Here is a 15793-nt window from a genome sequence, read left to right on the forward strand (position 1 = left end):
TCACTTGGTCCTTGTCAGTAACGGTGACATTTCCACACTGTTCCCCTTGCCTAATAACCAGGTTTTATTTTTTGGTTTGTCACCAATAGTCATATTTTTACACACCTGTGTATGTGCTGCTTTTATTTTACCATAAATTATTCAGTTCATGTCATGTGGGGAAATGCCATCATTTTTCTGTTACTGTTAGCATGTGACACTCATTATTGCTGAACTAAAGATACATTTTTATGAGTTTACTTAGAGGTACTTTTTTCATTTCAGTAGAAAAGTACCTGTGCTTTAACACAACCTGTGCACAAACAGAATGCAGGTCTCTTTGCACAAATGCTGCAAATACAAAAATAAAATGTATTTTCCATAAAGTTAGTTACAAAACTATGTGCTTCATTTGTCACAATTTATTTGAATTACAGAAGAATCCAATATCTAGTTTTAGAATATTTTTGCATCTATGTGTGCTTATCTGTCTGTGATCGTGTTAGTAAAAAAGTAGTAAGATAAAATTTCTTCTAGTATCTTATATGTGAAGAGAGTGACACTTCAGGTAGGAAAGGTATCATAGTTAAATAGTTGACCTTTTTTACATCACCTTTGAAAAGAAGGGAGGTTTCCTCCTTGAGTATAGAGGAAACATGCTTGAAATCTGAACCTGTCATGAAGAAATTGTCAGGAAAGATGTAAGCCTTTGATACAGAAGCAGTTGTGATCAAATGCAACTTGACTAAAATTAAAGTAATGCTGCTGTACTACAAATTTGGTCCATTTTTGGAAAAGCATTTTATTTTTATCTACTCCAGACTGCTGCTTTCAGAGTGTTTATTCTTGGTGCTGTTGCTTCCCAAGTACTAATTGTGTGGTGGTGTCTGTCTGTGACCCGTTGCACTGTGCACTGCCTGCGGTGTTTCCCTGTACGGTTTCTAACACACACAATATCTCTTTCTCTTTTTCTCCCTCTTCCTTCTCTCCTGCTCTTATGCTGTGCACTTGGTTCTTGTTTTGTCTTGTCAAATTCCTAACTTTTATAGAATCTCACCTCTGTCCTCGTTCAGCTTCAGCCAGTTCCATCAGTTCCCCAGTCCCAGCTCCTAAAGTGCCGGTGCGCAGCCGTAGCATCGACAGGTTGAAGTCCTCTGTGTCTTCATCTGATGCAAGTTCACCTGATTCAACCCAGGTTTGTTGAAAACCCAGAGGAATTAAGTTTCTGTTAATCTGGGGGGGTTGCAACAGCTCAGGATGGGATCCTGTTTCCCCTCTTTGCGGCTGCTTTCAATAAGCATTAATGAAATGTACAGTAGCATTTGCCTAGAAAATACAGAGTATTAAAATCCAATTGGAATTGTATGGTACTTGATCTCTCTTTTATCTTGAAGGCATATTGTTTGCTGCTTATGGTTCCCAAACTTTAATTTATGTAAAAATTAAACACAGACCAGGTCTGTGTTTTGGAACATAAAAGAAATTCAAAGTGTGTCTTGTTGACCACTTGCTTGTTTGTTGAAATAGCAGCTCCTTTGTCTGCAATGTATTCTAGAGAGTCAGCAGTATTTTGTTTTTGTGTATCTTCTAGAAATCAGAGACAGAAAAACCATCCCCAGGTTCTGGCTTGAGGCGCCCTCCCTCGCCATCTGTGTCTGCCCATAGAAGATCCCCCTCTCCTGCTAATTTGGTGAAGCGTCCTCCGTCCCCTTCTGCAGTCAGGTACGTGCCCAGGTTAAACCTCTTCTGCTGTCAGGTATGTGTAAACACCTTTTATTCAGCACAAATTGAAGGCTTCTTCCTGTCTCAAGACAATTGAGCTGTTAGAGTTTGGATGACCTATGCTGTGCTGTGTTTGTACAGAAAAGTCGTCATTTTGGGTCCAATTTCCCTTTCCCACAGTAGGGATGCAGCTTTTACCCCAACTTTTGTTGTGCACCCTAATCTTCTGTGCAGTCTGTGCACTAAAACCAGCAAAAGCCTGCAAACTTTTGAATGAAGTGATCCACCTGTATTAGCATAGGAAGTTTCTTGGAAGGAATCACAACGTTCATCCTAGATGAGGAGTAAATGGAGATCTGGGCTAGCAGTCCTGTTTTGATGTTAGCCCCCAAGTAGCAAGGCTGGTTGCCCAAGGTTTCTTGGAATTCTGGTTTAAGTTTTATGGGGAAGGCACCAGTAATTTGTGGGTGGATTTATTTTTGAAAGTGAAATATGTAATATAAACTAAACAAAGGAGACTGCTCTCCTCAGGTGCGTGGTTGAGGTTTTCATTGTTAGCTCTGAAAAATATTCTTTATTTCAACAGACAGAAGACTCGCCCACCTTCACCTGGTGTGTCTAAACAAAGACCACCATCTCCTACTCCAGTCTCTAAATCAGCACCCATCCAGCGCCCATCTCTCACACCAAGTGTTATAAACATTACCAAAAAGAAAACTGAAGCAGAGAGCAAACCAAAGGATAAAAGCACAGAAGGAGTAGGACAAGATCAAGGTGCTTCCCCAGCCTTGGAGAGGGATGCAGGAGCAGCTAGCACAAAGACCAAAGAAGGTGGGTGTTTCTCAATGTCTGACTCACTCCTGCTCCAGGCCTCTCCAGTGTGTGCTAGGAGTGGGGAACAGCTGGCTCGTGAGGCAGAGCCCTGCAGGGTAGGATGCTTTAAGGCAGAAGCTGTTCATTGCTTTATTATATAATAGTTTTTCATGGTATGACTTGGGGATGTGAATTTTAATGCAGTAGTTGGTTTATTTGACTTTGAAATTTAAATCAGGAGCTTTCAATATTACTACTTGTACTTAATTTTAAGAAAAGCAGAAATCCTCTTTGCCTTTTGGGCTTCAGCTGCTCTAGCTGAGGGATCTGCTAGCTTAAGTTTGTAAAGTTAGTAGTTAAACTACAGAAAGGTCTTTCAGTTCAGTTGGTAGTTCTTAAAATGCTCCTGTAGAGACCTTCTTGGGGGACAAAATCAGCTCCTGTTCATCACAGGATGAGTTTTCACAATGCTTGAAGGCTACCTTGTCCTAAGTTTCAGTGAGCGTGTAATCACTGCTGCCTTGGGGAAGAGTGATCAGTTCACAGGTCACACTGAGAAGTTATCCTGGTAGATTAAGGAGTGCCATATAGCAGATAAGTAATTGGTCTTCTAGTCCTCTTCATTGTGCCACATGAGCCTGGCCTCTGTCCCTGGCGAAAATGCCAGCTGCCATCTCCAGCAGAATCTGGGAGAGCCTTCTGATGAGATCTGGCAGGCAATACACTGTGCAGAAGGACTTAGGGACCCTTGACAGGAAAAGGAGGGATCTTTAGACTGTAAGTTACAGCCAGTGGGCAGTACTGGGGGTGAATCCCTCACACACCAGGTAAGTGGGAACATGTGCTTGCTGCACGTTACTGCATGTGCGGTTCCTGTGTGCTTCCCTGGGCTGCTCCTCTTCTCTGCCACTTCTGAGACTCCTTCTGATATGGCTTCTGTTGGATGTGAGGAAGTGTCATTCACCTGAAGCACTCATGGTAGAGCTCTCTGGGCATGTGTTCCTGTGGAAGGAAGCCTGGCTGTCAGAGGTGGATGTTTGTATGGAGTTGCACATCCATCTTTGGTGTCCCGTCCTTTGTCTTTGCAGTCCATCCCTCAGTGTGCTACCATACTGTGGATAAATGTCTTGTGTGCCTCAGAGCATCATCACTTCTGATCAATGTCATCAGTTGGTTGAAGCCTCCATAACAATGTGTCCTAGTCCTGTATCTTCCAGTTGTTTTGGAGCGAGTACCTCTGTCCTTGTTCCTTGGATGCCTGATCTATCTCATCTCTACACTGACTTCTGAAACTGTATTAACCCAGTTTATCTGTTTTCCTTTTAGCTTAGTTTTTATCTCAAAATAGTCATCTTTGTAGTGATTCCTACTGGGGCTAGGCAAAGCTCTTTTTCTTTGTTTGATACATAGAACAAAAGTGGGCATGTTCTTCAAAATAAGAGATTATTTCATTTCTCTCCTTTAATGGTTTGGTACACTGCGATATTGCTATGTGAGGCAATATCTTTTTCATTAAGAAGTTGCTCTCGGTTTTCAAGGCAATTTTCATTTTACAGGTCTGTGTCAGCAGTTCATCCCATGGGTTGGTTCAATTCCCTGTCCCTGACAGCTTCTGAAGTCAGAGCACACCAGTGAATGGCATGTGGCAAATCAGTCTCTAGGTCTTGTAGGTTTAGCCTACTTTCAGCTTTGTGCACTTGTATCTTCATCCCATTTCTTCTCCTTCAAACTGAACTTGTTTGCCTGTTGCTGACAGCAATCAAGTTTTTGTCTTGTTTTTTGTGTCTTCCTACTGCAATATACTGTTCTGCAGTAAAACACTTTTTATTTTTCAGTGACTGGAGCAGTTGTCATTTCTGGCAGCAGCCTCTCGCAGCTTCTCTGAGAATTAAAAGGCTTGTTCAACTTAAAGCATAAGAAGTGCTCCTTCATGAGCTCTCACCTTATGCATGATGATAGGTAATAAACTATCATGGAGCCTCACATTTTGTATCTGGGTATTGAAGGCTTTGAAATATGATTCCTAGATTAATTGTGAATTAATTACTTACCTTAGAATCTTCCCTCCATCCAGCTAGTACTACATTTTGCAAGTGTTCAGAGATTGTTTCTCTTGCCTTTTCTCTCTTTTTTTCCTTCCCTTACAAAAAGGGAAGTCCTTTGATAAAAAGACTCTTCTTACCAGTAATGACTAGGTATACAAGGAAAAGGTAGCTGAGTGTAAAAGACTGAATTTTCTTAAGGCATGTTAGCAATCATGTTGAGAAATCTCATGTCCTGCTCTGTGGAAACACCTGTACAGGGGTACATGGAGATGAAAACAGTATTGAAATACCCATATGGAAATCATCAATAAAACTGCAGAAGTGAAAAGGCAGTGGGCAGCTCCCCAACCCTTTCTTCTTTTTCCTTCCTGTTCTTTACATATCTGCAGTGTTCTGAACGTTGTGACTAATTTTCTTCTGTCAGTACCTGATATTATACTTAATCTGTCATCATGCTGTAACCCTAGAACTTAAGTAAAAAACCTTTAGGCTTCTTGCTGTGCATTAGGTTGTCTTATTTAGGTTCAGTTTTGAGGAGGGGAGCTAGGTTAAACCTGACATTAAATGTCAACCAGATTTGATACAACTGGGAGAGATTGCAAATGTGCAACAAAAACTGGCCTCTGCTGTGAAAAGTGGGTACTCTGAACACAAAGTACACTCATATGACAGAGAGAGACATTTTGACTTCTTCATGGCTGTACACTCGCAACAGTAAATGAAACCTAGTAAATTACAGAATATTGGAAGAAAAATATCTGCCTATCTTGAACAGGCAGATCTGCTAATGGTTTTTGTAAATGCAAAATGGTTTTCCTTGCTCAGGAGGAGGAGGACCTCTTCTGACTGAGGTCGAATTTGGAACAGGCTGATTTTTGTTAGTACCAACATCACTGCAACTTTTTCCCACATCAGAAGTAATGTGTTGTCTGGGGAGGTGGTGTTTTCTCAGCTTTGGATAAATCTAAATGTTAGAACACTCTCTGTGCCTGCACTATACGTCAGTGCTGAAATGCTTTTCCTAGGGCTGCAAGAACAATTTTTATGCACAAAAGACAGCCATGAGTCAGCTGCTGAGAGTTTGCTGTGTGTTAATTATACCCTGCAGCTGCAGGTAGTGATTATGTGTCCATGGGGCCTAAGCAGCTTTTCAGGTATTAAAGTTCCTAATGATGACCTTGTGTTTTGAATTATTTGTCTTCAGGTCAGAAGTAAAATAAATGGTCAAACCCTGATGTCATAATTCATTAAAATTACCTTGACTTCAATGCTGTATAAATGTTAAGCAAAAATACATGTGCTGATTTGTGAAATGTTTAGGAGAAAGGCAGGTCCTCACCAAAATTATGATGCTGCTCCTCTACTGACATCAAGAGCTGATTCTCTGAATATTCAGATGATGAGCTCTTAAATCACATTCAATCTGAAATATTTCTAGGGAGTGGGAATAACTGATAGAAATCAGAGTTCTTTCAGTATGCATATTGAGAGCAGCTGGATGGCAAGATGGTTCTGTTTTGACTTTTTTCCTGAGGTTAATTTGTAATAGTGCCTCTGATGTTTTGACACCATAGCACCAGGCAGGTCATGAAGAAGCATAAACAGCAGGACCTGCAAAGATCTACTCACCTGGTGGTTGAAGCTGTTTTGATCTCCATGTAAATTGGAAATTGATTTGTTGCTGATGTATAGAAATATGGTATTACTGAAGTCATTAGTATGTGCCCTCAGGGCCAGATAAAATGATGATCATTTGCACTCTAAGATACTATGTAAATATAAAGCCATGAATGTTAATGTTATGAAACAAGAAAAATAAAAGAATTATAATTTCCTCTTTAGGGTCCCATGCATTCAGTTTTATTAGAAGGAAGTGAAAGCTATTTCCTAAAGCAGTTTTTTTCCCAGTTTTCTTTTCAGTGTTCAAGCATTACAGAAATAAGGGTGTCTTGTCAGATACATGTTTTTAAATGCTATGATAATTGGAGAGTATCTTTAAGTGTATCATCTGGAATATGGCTGGACCAGTGTTGAAATGAGCTGTTACTCTTTCAGTGTCAGTGAGATATTGTGCCTCTGTCCCTTCAGGGCTCCCCTTTGGCTCTTGCAGGCCTGTTACAGATAAGGGTGCAATCACTTATGTGATGAGCACTGATGGAAGAGGTACTGAATCAGTTGGCCATAAGAACTCATCTCACAGAGATAACATGTTTCATAATTTTAAGTTCCTGGAACTTGCTAACAGCAGATTCTTTTAACCTTTGCAGAATCAGGTAGCAAAACAGTAGCAGGGACCACCACAGCTGAAGAAGCTGCTAAAATCCTGACAGAGAAGCGACGTCTGGCACGGGAGCAAAGAGAGCGTGAAGACCAAGAAAGAATTCAGAAACAAGAAGAGGAAAGGTAACTACTGAGGAAGGGAAGGGATGCTTTCAGTGATGGGGTATGGTTGTAAAGGATACTCCAGCTGTGTATGTTTTCTAAGTGTTCATTTAAGTTCCTGAAAATGTTAAGAGAGTTCCTGAAGCTGAGAGGCACTGGCACCAACCTGGTACAGGTTACTGTGTGTAACATCAGTTTATATCTCAGAACATACATAATGCACAGTCCCTGTGAAGTCACTGCTTCTTTTTCCTTCCAAACACCAGTGGGGCTTTTGTTTCACAACTAGAACTTGCCTTTTTTACACCACTTGTGTTTGGTTTGTTCGTATTTGGTTTGAAAGAGTCAAATTCTCTGTATCAAACTTCCCTTTGATCAGCTTAGGCAGTGGTTGGATGGTACATTAAATCTCACTTTAGTGATATGAAATATGGATCAGGAATCGTGCAGGCAAGTAATTCAAAGTAGTAAATCAGTGTGGATTTGGTTCACTGCATAGAAGTTATTAAAATAAATGGCTAAGTTAGTGCTGACTAACTTTATTCTAGGTCAGGGGTCACCTGCCTACTATAAACAGGGTGGAATGTCAGATTTTGTCTGTTACCCAGTTGTGGATATGAAGCTGTCAGAAACTTGCATATAATCTGCTCTAGAAATATGTCCTCAGATCTGCCCTGTATGTCTGCAAGAGCTGGCAGTATGCACCTTCAGTGCATCTCTGAATTCAGGCTATAGAAGAAAGAGTCCTTTAGGAAATCCCACTAAATTTATGTTTGACGGTGATTATAAGCTTTATTCATGTCATGGTTGCAGATGGTCATTGGTTAATCCAATTCTCAATCAAATTTAATTATTGGAACAACCTTGACTTAATTATTGGAACAATGTTGACTTAATTAGTAAAGAGATTTTACTCACAGATAATTTCTTCCAAGTTATTCTAATTTTTGCTTTGATAAGTCTGAATGGTGGCATTTGTAAATCCACACCAGAAAGTGTCTTTATGCAGTTATTTTTGACTGGACTGCCTTGAACTTTCTTGCTTTCCTACTCTTGTCTCTTGTGCATGCATGCTTTTAAAGAAATAAGTGCCCAGTAATCTGTACCTTGGAAATTCTAGAATCAGAGAAGAAGAAATGGCCAGGAGAGCAACTGAGGAAAAAGCACGACGGGAGGAGGAGCTCCGGAAGCAGGAGGAGGAGAGGAGAGTCACTTATGAAGAGCAGCAGAGACAAGCTGAAGAGGAGAGGGTCCGCCGGGAGCAGGAGGAGCAGGAAAAACTCGCAGAGCTTCAACAGCAGGTCTGTGGCTCCTGCTGTGTTCCTGGAAGAAGTTGCTGCTGTGGTTTCAAGAGGGTTGTCTTTGATTTTTCTTTCACAGAATGGTTTTGACAAATCTGTGTCAGCCATGATGTGAGGCTGAGTTTATCCTGTCTGAGATGGATTTGAGACTGTCTGTAGATCTTTCCTTGCCCTGGTCTCTGTGATTTTTTTTTTTTCCCTTAGCATTTAATAAATTCAAGTGTGGGTAGAAGCAGCTATTTTGGAATATTTTTTTTAGTCATCAGGGATGCTCTTTTGCATATGTAAAATATCTGTACTGAGCCCACTTAACCAGCAGACTGCTATGAGTTACAAGAAGATGGTCTGTCTGGAAAATAATCTGGTTTGTTCTGATTCCTCTCAAAGAAAGATTGGTAATGTTTCCAAGTCTGCCTTTCGTGTTGCTGAATAGTCTTCCACAGCCAAGTACCTTTGCAAAGACATCCTTTGAACTGAAGGGAGCAGCTCTGCAGAAAGCAGGCTTTCCTTAAATTAGATTAAATCTGAAAATTAAAGCAGTTTTACATTGAAATTATTTGTGTCCAAAGAGCTGTGAATGGCTTTGCCACATGTATATTTCTTTAAATGTTTGTTAATGACCATTACGCAGAGTGTTAATTATGTTTCTGTCTTCTTTCCAGTCATATTGGAAAATATTTTCCAGAGTAGGAGGAGTAGAAGATGTTCAGCAACAAGTGTCTTGGTAGCAATACCTGACTGCCACGATTTTTAAGTTCACCTTGGCACATTTAGAATTTAATTGCTGTCTTGTTACTTTATAGATAATCCTCGTTCATCCCAAAGCGTAGTCTGAACAAAAACATTCAGTAGCTCAGCAGCATTCAGAACATTTGCATTATCTCAATATAGTTGGTTTCAGTTTCAGAATGCCATAGTAATGTATATTGGTGTCAGTAACTAGGTAATTGACATTTAGTTGTAATGTGTGATCATATTACATAGTGATTGTCTGATGTTCCTGTTTGTGTTGAACTGGATTCTGTAACTCCTTTGCTTTTTATTGTTGGTAATAAATTATGCACTGGGTGCTTTCTTCTTTTTGTTTTTTCAGAGAGAAGAAGCTGAAGCAAAAGCTCAAGAAGAGGCTGAAAGACAGCGACTGGAAAGAGAGAGGATTATGCAGCAAAATATGCAGGAAAGGCTTGAAAGAAAAAAGGTATCCTGTTTTGAATTTTCAGCCTAAAATGAACAGGCAAATGGTCTCAGATGCAATTAAATAGAAGTGTGTTTTTTTTAAAGGCTGCCAACTCTGGTTTGTGAAATTTAAAAACAGTGATGAAAATAGTACACACATGAAATATGAAAATATATTCTGATTGATGAATTTTAACCAGAATGCTGAAATAGAAAGCTCTGTATGTAATTGTAAATGTTCTGCATGTTTTAACAGAGAATAGAAGAAATAATGAAAAGAACACGAAAATCGGATCAAAACGAATCCAAGGTACTTTTTTGTTTGGATCTGTAAAATGCAGAATAGGACTTTTTGCCTTGTATCCTGTCTTCCTCTGTTATCCGTACACAAAATGGCTTCCACAGGAAGTGCAGAGTTCTGGTGCACCAGAATAATTTCCAGTAGTTTGCCATTGCACACATTCTTCTGTTTGGCTTGCTATGTGAAGAGTCTTTGTTACATTTTTGTTCCAGGCCTATAGACACAATGTTATCTGCTGCTATCACTTCAGACTGGTTTTTAAAAACTGTTTTAACCAAACCCTGATTAATAATGGATTTATTTTTAACTGTGTGCATTCTGCCAGGACAGATTTTTCCCAGAAAACTTAGATTTCTGGCATCATCTGTTTGCTTAAAGCAAAAGAATTGCTTAGAGCAATTCTCTTTGGATTGCTATTGCTACAGAAAACTGGATGTATTTTTGTTAATGCAGTGATCTAAGTTTTGTGAAAAATTGTGCATATTGAGGATTAGTTGTTCCTCTTTGAACATTCAAATATTCAAGTCTTCCAATAGCTGAAAATCAATAAAAATTTAGCACACACCTTGGAGAAAAGTGGGGGAAAGCAACTCAGGAATAATAGGTAGGATGTGGAAGTGGGTCTCACAGGCTCTGGCTCTGCAAAGCACATGTTGCTGGGTGGCCTGGTTGTCTGTGAGCCTGGAACTCGTGTGGCCTCACTTCTGGGCACTGAATGGTTTTGTGTGGGAGCTGTGACTGAACTTGTGAAAACTGTGGAAGACAGGGAGTTGTTCCAAGTAACACTGTGGCAATTCAGTTGCAGAATGAAGGGAAGTCTGCCTCGATGGAGGGAGAGGATATTGAAGAGGAGGAGGAGTTGGGTCTTGAGAAGACTGATCAGCCAGGTAAGGAAGCTGATTGAGTCTGACCTGGGTGGCAGCGAGTCTCTGTTGAAAAGGTCAGTCCTAACAGCACTGGGATGGTCTGAAACACCAGTCCCAGAGATGCCGGGGGGACTCCCTTCTTGAACAGAGAATCAGTCAGAATTATTTGAGAGTGAAATTCAGGCAGCATGCTTTCATTTTACAAGTGGATTTCTGAAGATGACAAACAAATTTCATGTTGATATAGGCAGCTTGTCTACAGACAGATGAATCTGTTGAAGCCAAATACCTCAGGTTTTGGCTAGGAAGGGTTATTTTGGCACTTGTATTTTATTAATTTAGAATAGCAATTCTGCTACTCACATTGTTTTTTCCGTTGTATTTAATTTTTCTCTCCTCCCCCTCTCCCTGCAAAATACAGGAAAGCTAAATGGTGTTGACTTGCTCCAGGGCATCAAGGGGGAGGCAGAGGATTGTTTAGAGACTGCACAAAGCATGATCTCTGCAGAATCTGAGGCACAAGATGAGTCAGAGTTGAAGGCCAGTGAAGTGTTCATGAATGGAAGTGACTTGAAAAGTGACAAGGAGTCTCTGTCTGTTACTGAGCTAAAGGATTCCAGGTGAGTCTACTGTACTGTTAGAGCACTTAGCTCTCACACAAGAAAGCTCTTGTCTGTGTTTAAATAAATGCAGTGCAGCATTTATTTAAATCTGCAGCACCTTGGTGGCTTTGTGGTGTCTGCGTACCTTTCTCCAGCCATGTGGTGTGTGCTGTCAGCTCACAGCCTCACACAGAGCAGGTAGCTCAGGGTAATTGTTTGTTTAGATGGCACCATGTTAACAGTGCTGCCTTTGCTGAGAAGTGAGACACACAGCCAGCAACATGGCAATGTTGATTATAAAAACAGACATTGGCTTGAAACCTTTTCCATTTAAATGCCTTGCTGTTCTCATTAACAAAACATTAAACAAGAGGGAGGAGGATAACACTGAAAAGGAATAACTTACAGAAAGTTCTAGAACACTTTCAGTTGTGCTGAAATACCAGATACAATGCAGAAGCCTCCCTTAGTGAGGAATTTGAGTTTTTTATTGTTTCAACTTATTTTTTAACATAAAGCTTTTTCATCTCCTACTGGACAGTTTGTCCTCTGATGCTTGTTCCATTTACTCGTCTAAATGCTAATGATTTAGAAATTGTGAACACTTTTTTAAAGTGATGATAAATTAATGTAATTCCTCCAGTGATGGACTATAAAGACATTTCCAAGATTGTCCTAAGAATGAGTGAAAATTGGTCTGTAATTTGAGTTTAGCTATTGAATCTGTTTTAAATATTGCTAGTCTTCTGAGACTTAGTTTTGTGTTCAAAAAGTCTTACCTGGAGAAAAAAAAAAGGAAAAATGCACCCTACAAAAATCAAGACTTAATAATCAAAGCTTTAAACTTGTTACATTCTTATGTCAAATTTTTAGAGACAGAAGCCTTACCTGAGGGCTGCTATATAGTAAAAAATGGGTATATATTGTTGAGTTTTTCTTCCCCATTGGTTCTTGGAAGGGAGATCCTGTGTGGCAGCTGAAGCTTCTCTGGGAATGCCCTGTGGGTTATTCAGTGCTTTGCAGAGTATGCAGACTGTAAATTATTAGTCCTGGAATCAATGTAAGGTTAAACATACGGAAACTGCAACACAAGCTTTTTGTTTTTCCATTCTCTGTTTTTTGTAGCCATTCTGTGAAAGAAGTGGTTATTGATGACTCGGGGAAGTTGGGTGTTCATGAAGCTGACCATACAATTGGACTTATTCCGAATCTTAATGGAAAATCTGGTTCCTGGACTTTTGAGGAGTTCATTGATGTTGGAGTACATTCCAAGTCAACCAAACTGAGCTCGGACAGCATCTCTGCTGGTAACTGTAATCAAAACTTGAATGATGCTGCTACACTACCTTCTAGTCCCAAATTGGCTTTTGAGGAAGATGGTGCAGTGAATTCATTGACCAAACCTATAGATGCTTCATCAGGTAATCCAAGCTGACTTCCCTGTCTGTCTCTTCCCCCAGCTAGGCAATTCACCTCCTTGCGTTTTGCTCTCCTTGCCTTAAATACAGCTTCTTGTTTTCAAGGCACTTTTTCCAATGCGTAGACTGGAGGGAAGGCTCTTTCTTTAGTGCTTTTAACTTGAATTCTGTCAAAAGGAGTCACCAACTGATGCCTTTTTAGGGACTTGATAAGGCCCAACATTAAGGCTCTTCCAAAGAAACAGCTAAGCCCTTGTGAAGTTCCAAACAGCATTGAAGCTCGTATGTTGTACTTTAAGGTTTTTCTAATACATGTTAAATGGCACATGTTACTTTTGAAGATACAAAATAGTTTAAAAGGTGTTTGATGTAGCTCTGCACACCAGACCTTTTCACTCCTAGACATGTTCTGGTTTTGATGCTGACCTGTGTGGTCTTACAAGGTCTCTTCAGACTCTTAGCAGTGTACTAGCTGGCTCTCTACTTACTGTAAAACAGTCTTTCACTTCACTGAGGCAAGTAACACCAACCTGAAATTCCACAGATGGTTGTGTTACATTTTGGGAGGAGTAATAAAGCTGTACTCAAAATATTCTGAATTTTCTGAAAGACGCAGGGCTGCATCTCGAGCCACATGTACTTGAGAAACCAAGCCCTGATGCAGTACAGTGCTTTGTGTGTCAGAGAAGCTTCAGGAAGCCAGTTTCTGTAAGACTGGACTTCTCTGGTGTTGGAGCCAAGCCCCAAAGGACTGTTTTCACAGGAGATCTCTTTCCGTGGGATAAATGACTGTGTGATCAGTTGAAGTGAATGCTAGTGGAAAACCAAGCCTTGCTATCCACATTTCCTTCCAGTGATGTGTAGCACTTGTTTGATTAAAGTGTAGCACTTTCCTAGACTGAACTGTTTCCTGAGTCCTCTGTCACTCTGCGTCTTGTGAATTTTAGTTCCATGGACACACCCTGATGGAGGCTTCCCTTGAGGCCACAGCAAACAGAGCCATGGGAATAGACAAATTTATTGTGGTTCTGCTGTTCACTTTCTATTTTAATCATACTAATTAACTTTTTAGTGAAGGATGTGTGGCCTTTTAATTTTGAACTTGAAAATTTTTAAGTGTAATACAGGTTAAGAATTCTGTACATAACTTTGAAAACTAATATTCCTGTAAAAAGAAAGAAAACCTACTGTGCTAGTTTTGGACTGTACGTGACCAAGTGGTTCTGTGCTCACTCCTGGATGTAGACTGACAATGATGATGGATGAATGTGGCATACACACAGTTATGATGGTTAAATGGTTTTGTTTTGTTTTTTTTCTTTGCTTTTTGGACAGAACTGTGAACACTAGAGACCTGGAAATAATCTGATTGCACTTCAGTAATCCAGTGTTTTCTCAAGTACCGAAGGCCTTGTTTTGAAAAGCTGCTTGTTTACCTTTATCCATCTTCAAGTTTGCAAAAAACAACAGGGGAGGGATGACAAACTTCTAATTTGCACCTTGAAACATTTCAGGGAAACTGTTGTGCTAATGTTCTTTTTTTGTTTGTTTAGCTAATTGTTAGATGAGGTTTCCTAGTTCAAGTGTTCCTTGTTTCCCCTTTACAAACTTTACAGTAACCTGGTTGAGTCTTTTTTTAATTATTTTCATATCAGTATCATGTAGAACATGCCGCTGAAGGCTCCCCACTTAGCTGCAGACTTTGCATATTTTTCTAAAATGATCTCGATGAAATAAAAGACTCACTCAGTGTATGTTAAAGCTGAACTCCCTTTTTAATGTCTAGAAAAATGTTGTTGCTTGTTGGTTCATGTGCTATTTAAAAATGCAAAATTGAATTTCTTCAATTTTGAATGGAGAAGAAAAATTCCTTATTATCTAATGTGAAAATATTGGCAGTTTCAAAATGCAAGTGTTGTACCACCACTAATATGTTTTGATCTATTGGCAAACATGAAAACATTTTCCAGCATGTGCTCTAATATATTACAAAAATGTTGAGTCCCTAGATTTGTCTGTTGGTGCAGTTTAAGGTGTTAGGCTTTTAAAAAATGTTTTCCTTTTGAATTACTTATTTATCTACACTATGGAAGTATTATTTTATTGTGTACATAACAGTATTAGACCATTGAAGTCATGTTTTGTTCATGTTCATTATTCCAAGAGTTCTAGTTCCAGCTCTATAACAGTGGCTGCAAGCTGCATATATATTTCCCTTCCCCTCAAGCCTGCATTAAATAATCTTATTTAACCTGAATTTGCCTGCTTTTTTCAGCATGAAGAGTTTAACGAAGCATCTTCTGAAAATTGCTACTAAAAGTAATAATGCAGCCTTGTTCTGATGCCTCCTGTAACAGATAGACTGCATAGGTCATTACTTTAAGGAGTAGCTCTCTCAAAACCTGCTACAAGCCATTGGCTGTCCCTCAGTTCCAGGGATGCATCCAAGCAGCAGCTGTGTTTGCAGTGGCTTTGCTGGAACTACACCTGTGCTTTCCTCGACACCTCAGCTGCAACAGAGCCCTCAGTCTTCTCCCTCTTGCTGGTCAGAAATCCTGTAGAACTGTTTTAGACTTTAGAGCAGTGCCTTAGGTAAAAGGAGAACTGTATTTTTGTATGATAGCTGTTTGTTCTGGCAGAGACAATCATTCTAACAAAGATGCTGATATTTTTTCTGTGCTGGGATTTGTTGGATGGTCTGATCCAGCCCTGTGTAAATACGTGTGCACAGTTAAATAAACTTTGCAGTTGAACAATGCTTTATTTCTGTAATGTTAAATGTGACCTTACTAGGCCTCTCCACCCCTTGCCATGCTGAAATGCCTCGGGATGCACTCTGGTGCTGCTCTAACTGCTCCTGATTCCCAAACTAGCAGTCTGTGTGGTTGAGAGGGATTTGCACTAACACCTTCAGCTCTTGCTGTGTTTGTCCGTGCTGATGGCGTGTTCTGAACTAAGGAATTCTTTAACCTGCTTTTCCCTGCCAGTCTTTGCCTTTCCCCTGCAGCAGCAACAGCATCTCTGTGTTGCGAGTCCAGCAGTGGAGCAGTGACCAGCAAGATGCTGCCTTTTCATTTTCTTGCAAGGGTTCTTTATCAGTAGTTGAAAAGGAAGGGCTGGAGCAGATCCAGTTGATGAAGTATTTCACTACTGTGGAAAAAAAACCTCCTTAAACCAGCATTCAGGTT

At 40.0% G+C, this 15793-nt stretch overlaps 1 protein-coding gene across 6 annotated transcripts in view; it reads left to right on the plus strand.

Moving 5' to 3' along the window:
- Positions 1-15363, plus strand: part of MAP7D3 (MAP7 domain containing 3) — a 42423-nt gene extending 27060 nt beyond the window's left edge. For 5 of the 6 annotated variants that reach the window (XM_021548474.3, XM_031504781.2, XM_021548477.3 and 2 more), the window contains 10 exons: positions 1053-1174; positions 1571-1701; positions 2288-2532; positions 6827-6962; positions 8062-8242; positions 9336-9440; positions 9675-9728; positions 10519-10606; positions 11007-11205; positions 12313-15363. In XM_021548474.3, the coding sequence (XP_021404149.2) occupies positions 1053-1174; positions 1571-1701; positions 2288-2532; positions 6827-6962; positions 8062-8242; positions 9336-9440; positions 9675-9728; positions 10519-10606; positions 11007-11205; positions 12313-12622 (1571 nt within the window). In that variant the 3' untranslated portion in view covers positions 12623-15363. The remainder of the gene's footprint in view (positions 1-1052; positions 1175-1570; positions 1702-2287; positions 2533-6826; positions 6963-8061; positions 8243-9335; positions 9441-9674; positions 9729-10518; positions 10607-11006; positions 11206-12312) is intronic. The other variant, XM_021548475.2, reaches the window with a different exon arrangement.
- Positions 15364-15793: the final 430 nt, after the last annotated feature.

The sequence above is a fragment of the Lonchura striata genome, chromosome 14, assembly GCF_046129695.1.
Source record: "Lonchura striata isolate bLonStr1 chromosome 14, bLonStr1.mat, whole genome shotgun sequence".
NCBI classification, from domain to species: domain Eukaryota; kingdom Metazoa; phylum Chordata; class Aves; order Passeriformes; family Estrildidae; genus Lonchura; species Lonchura striata.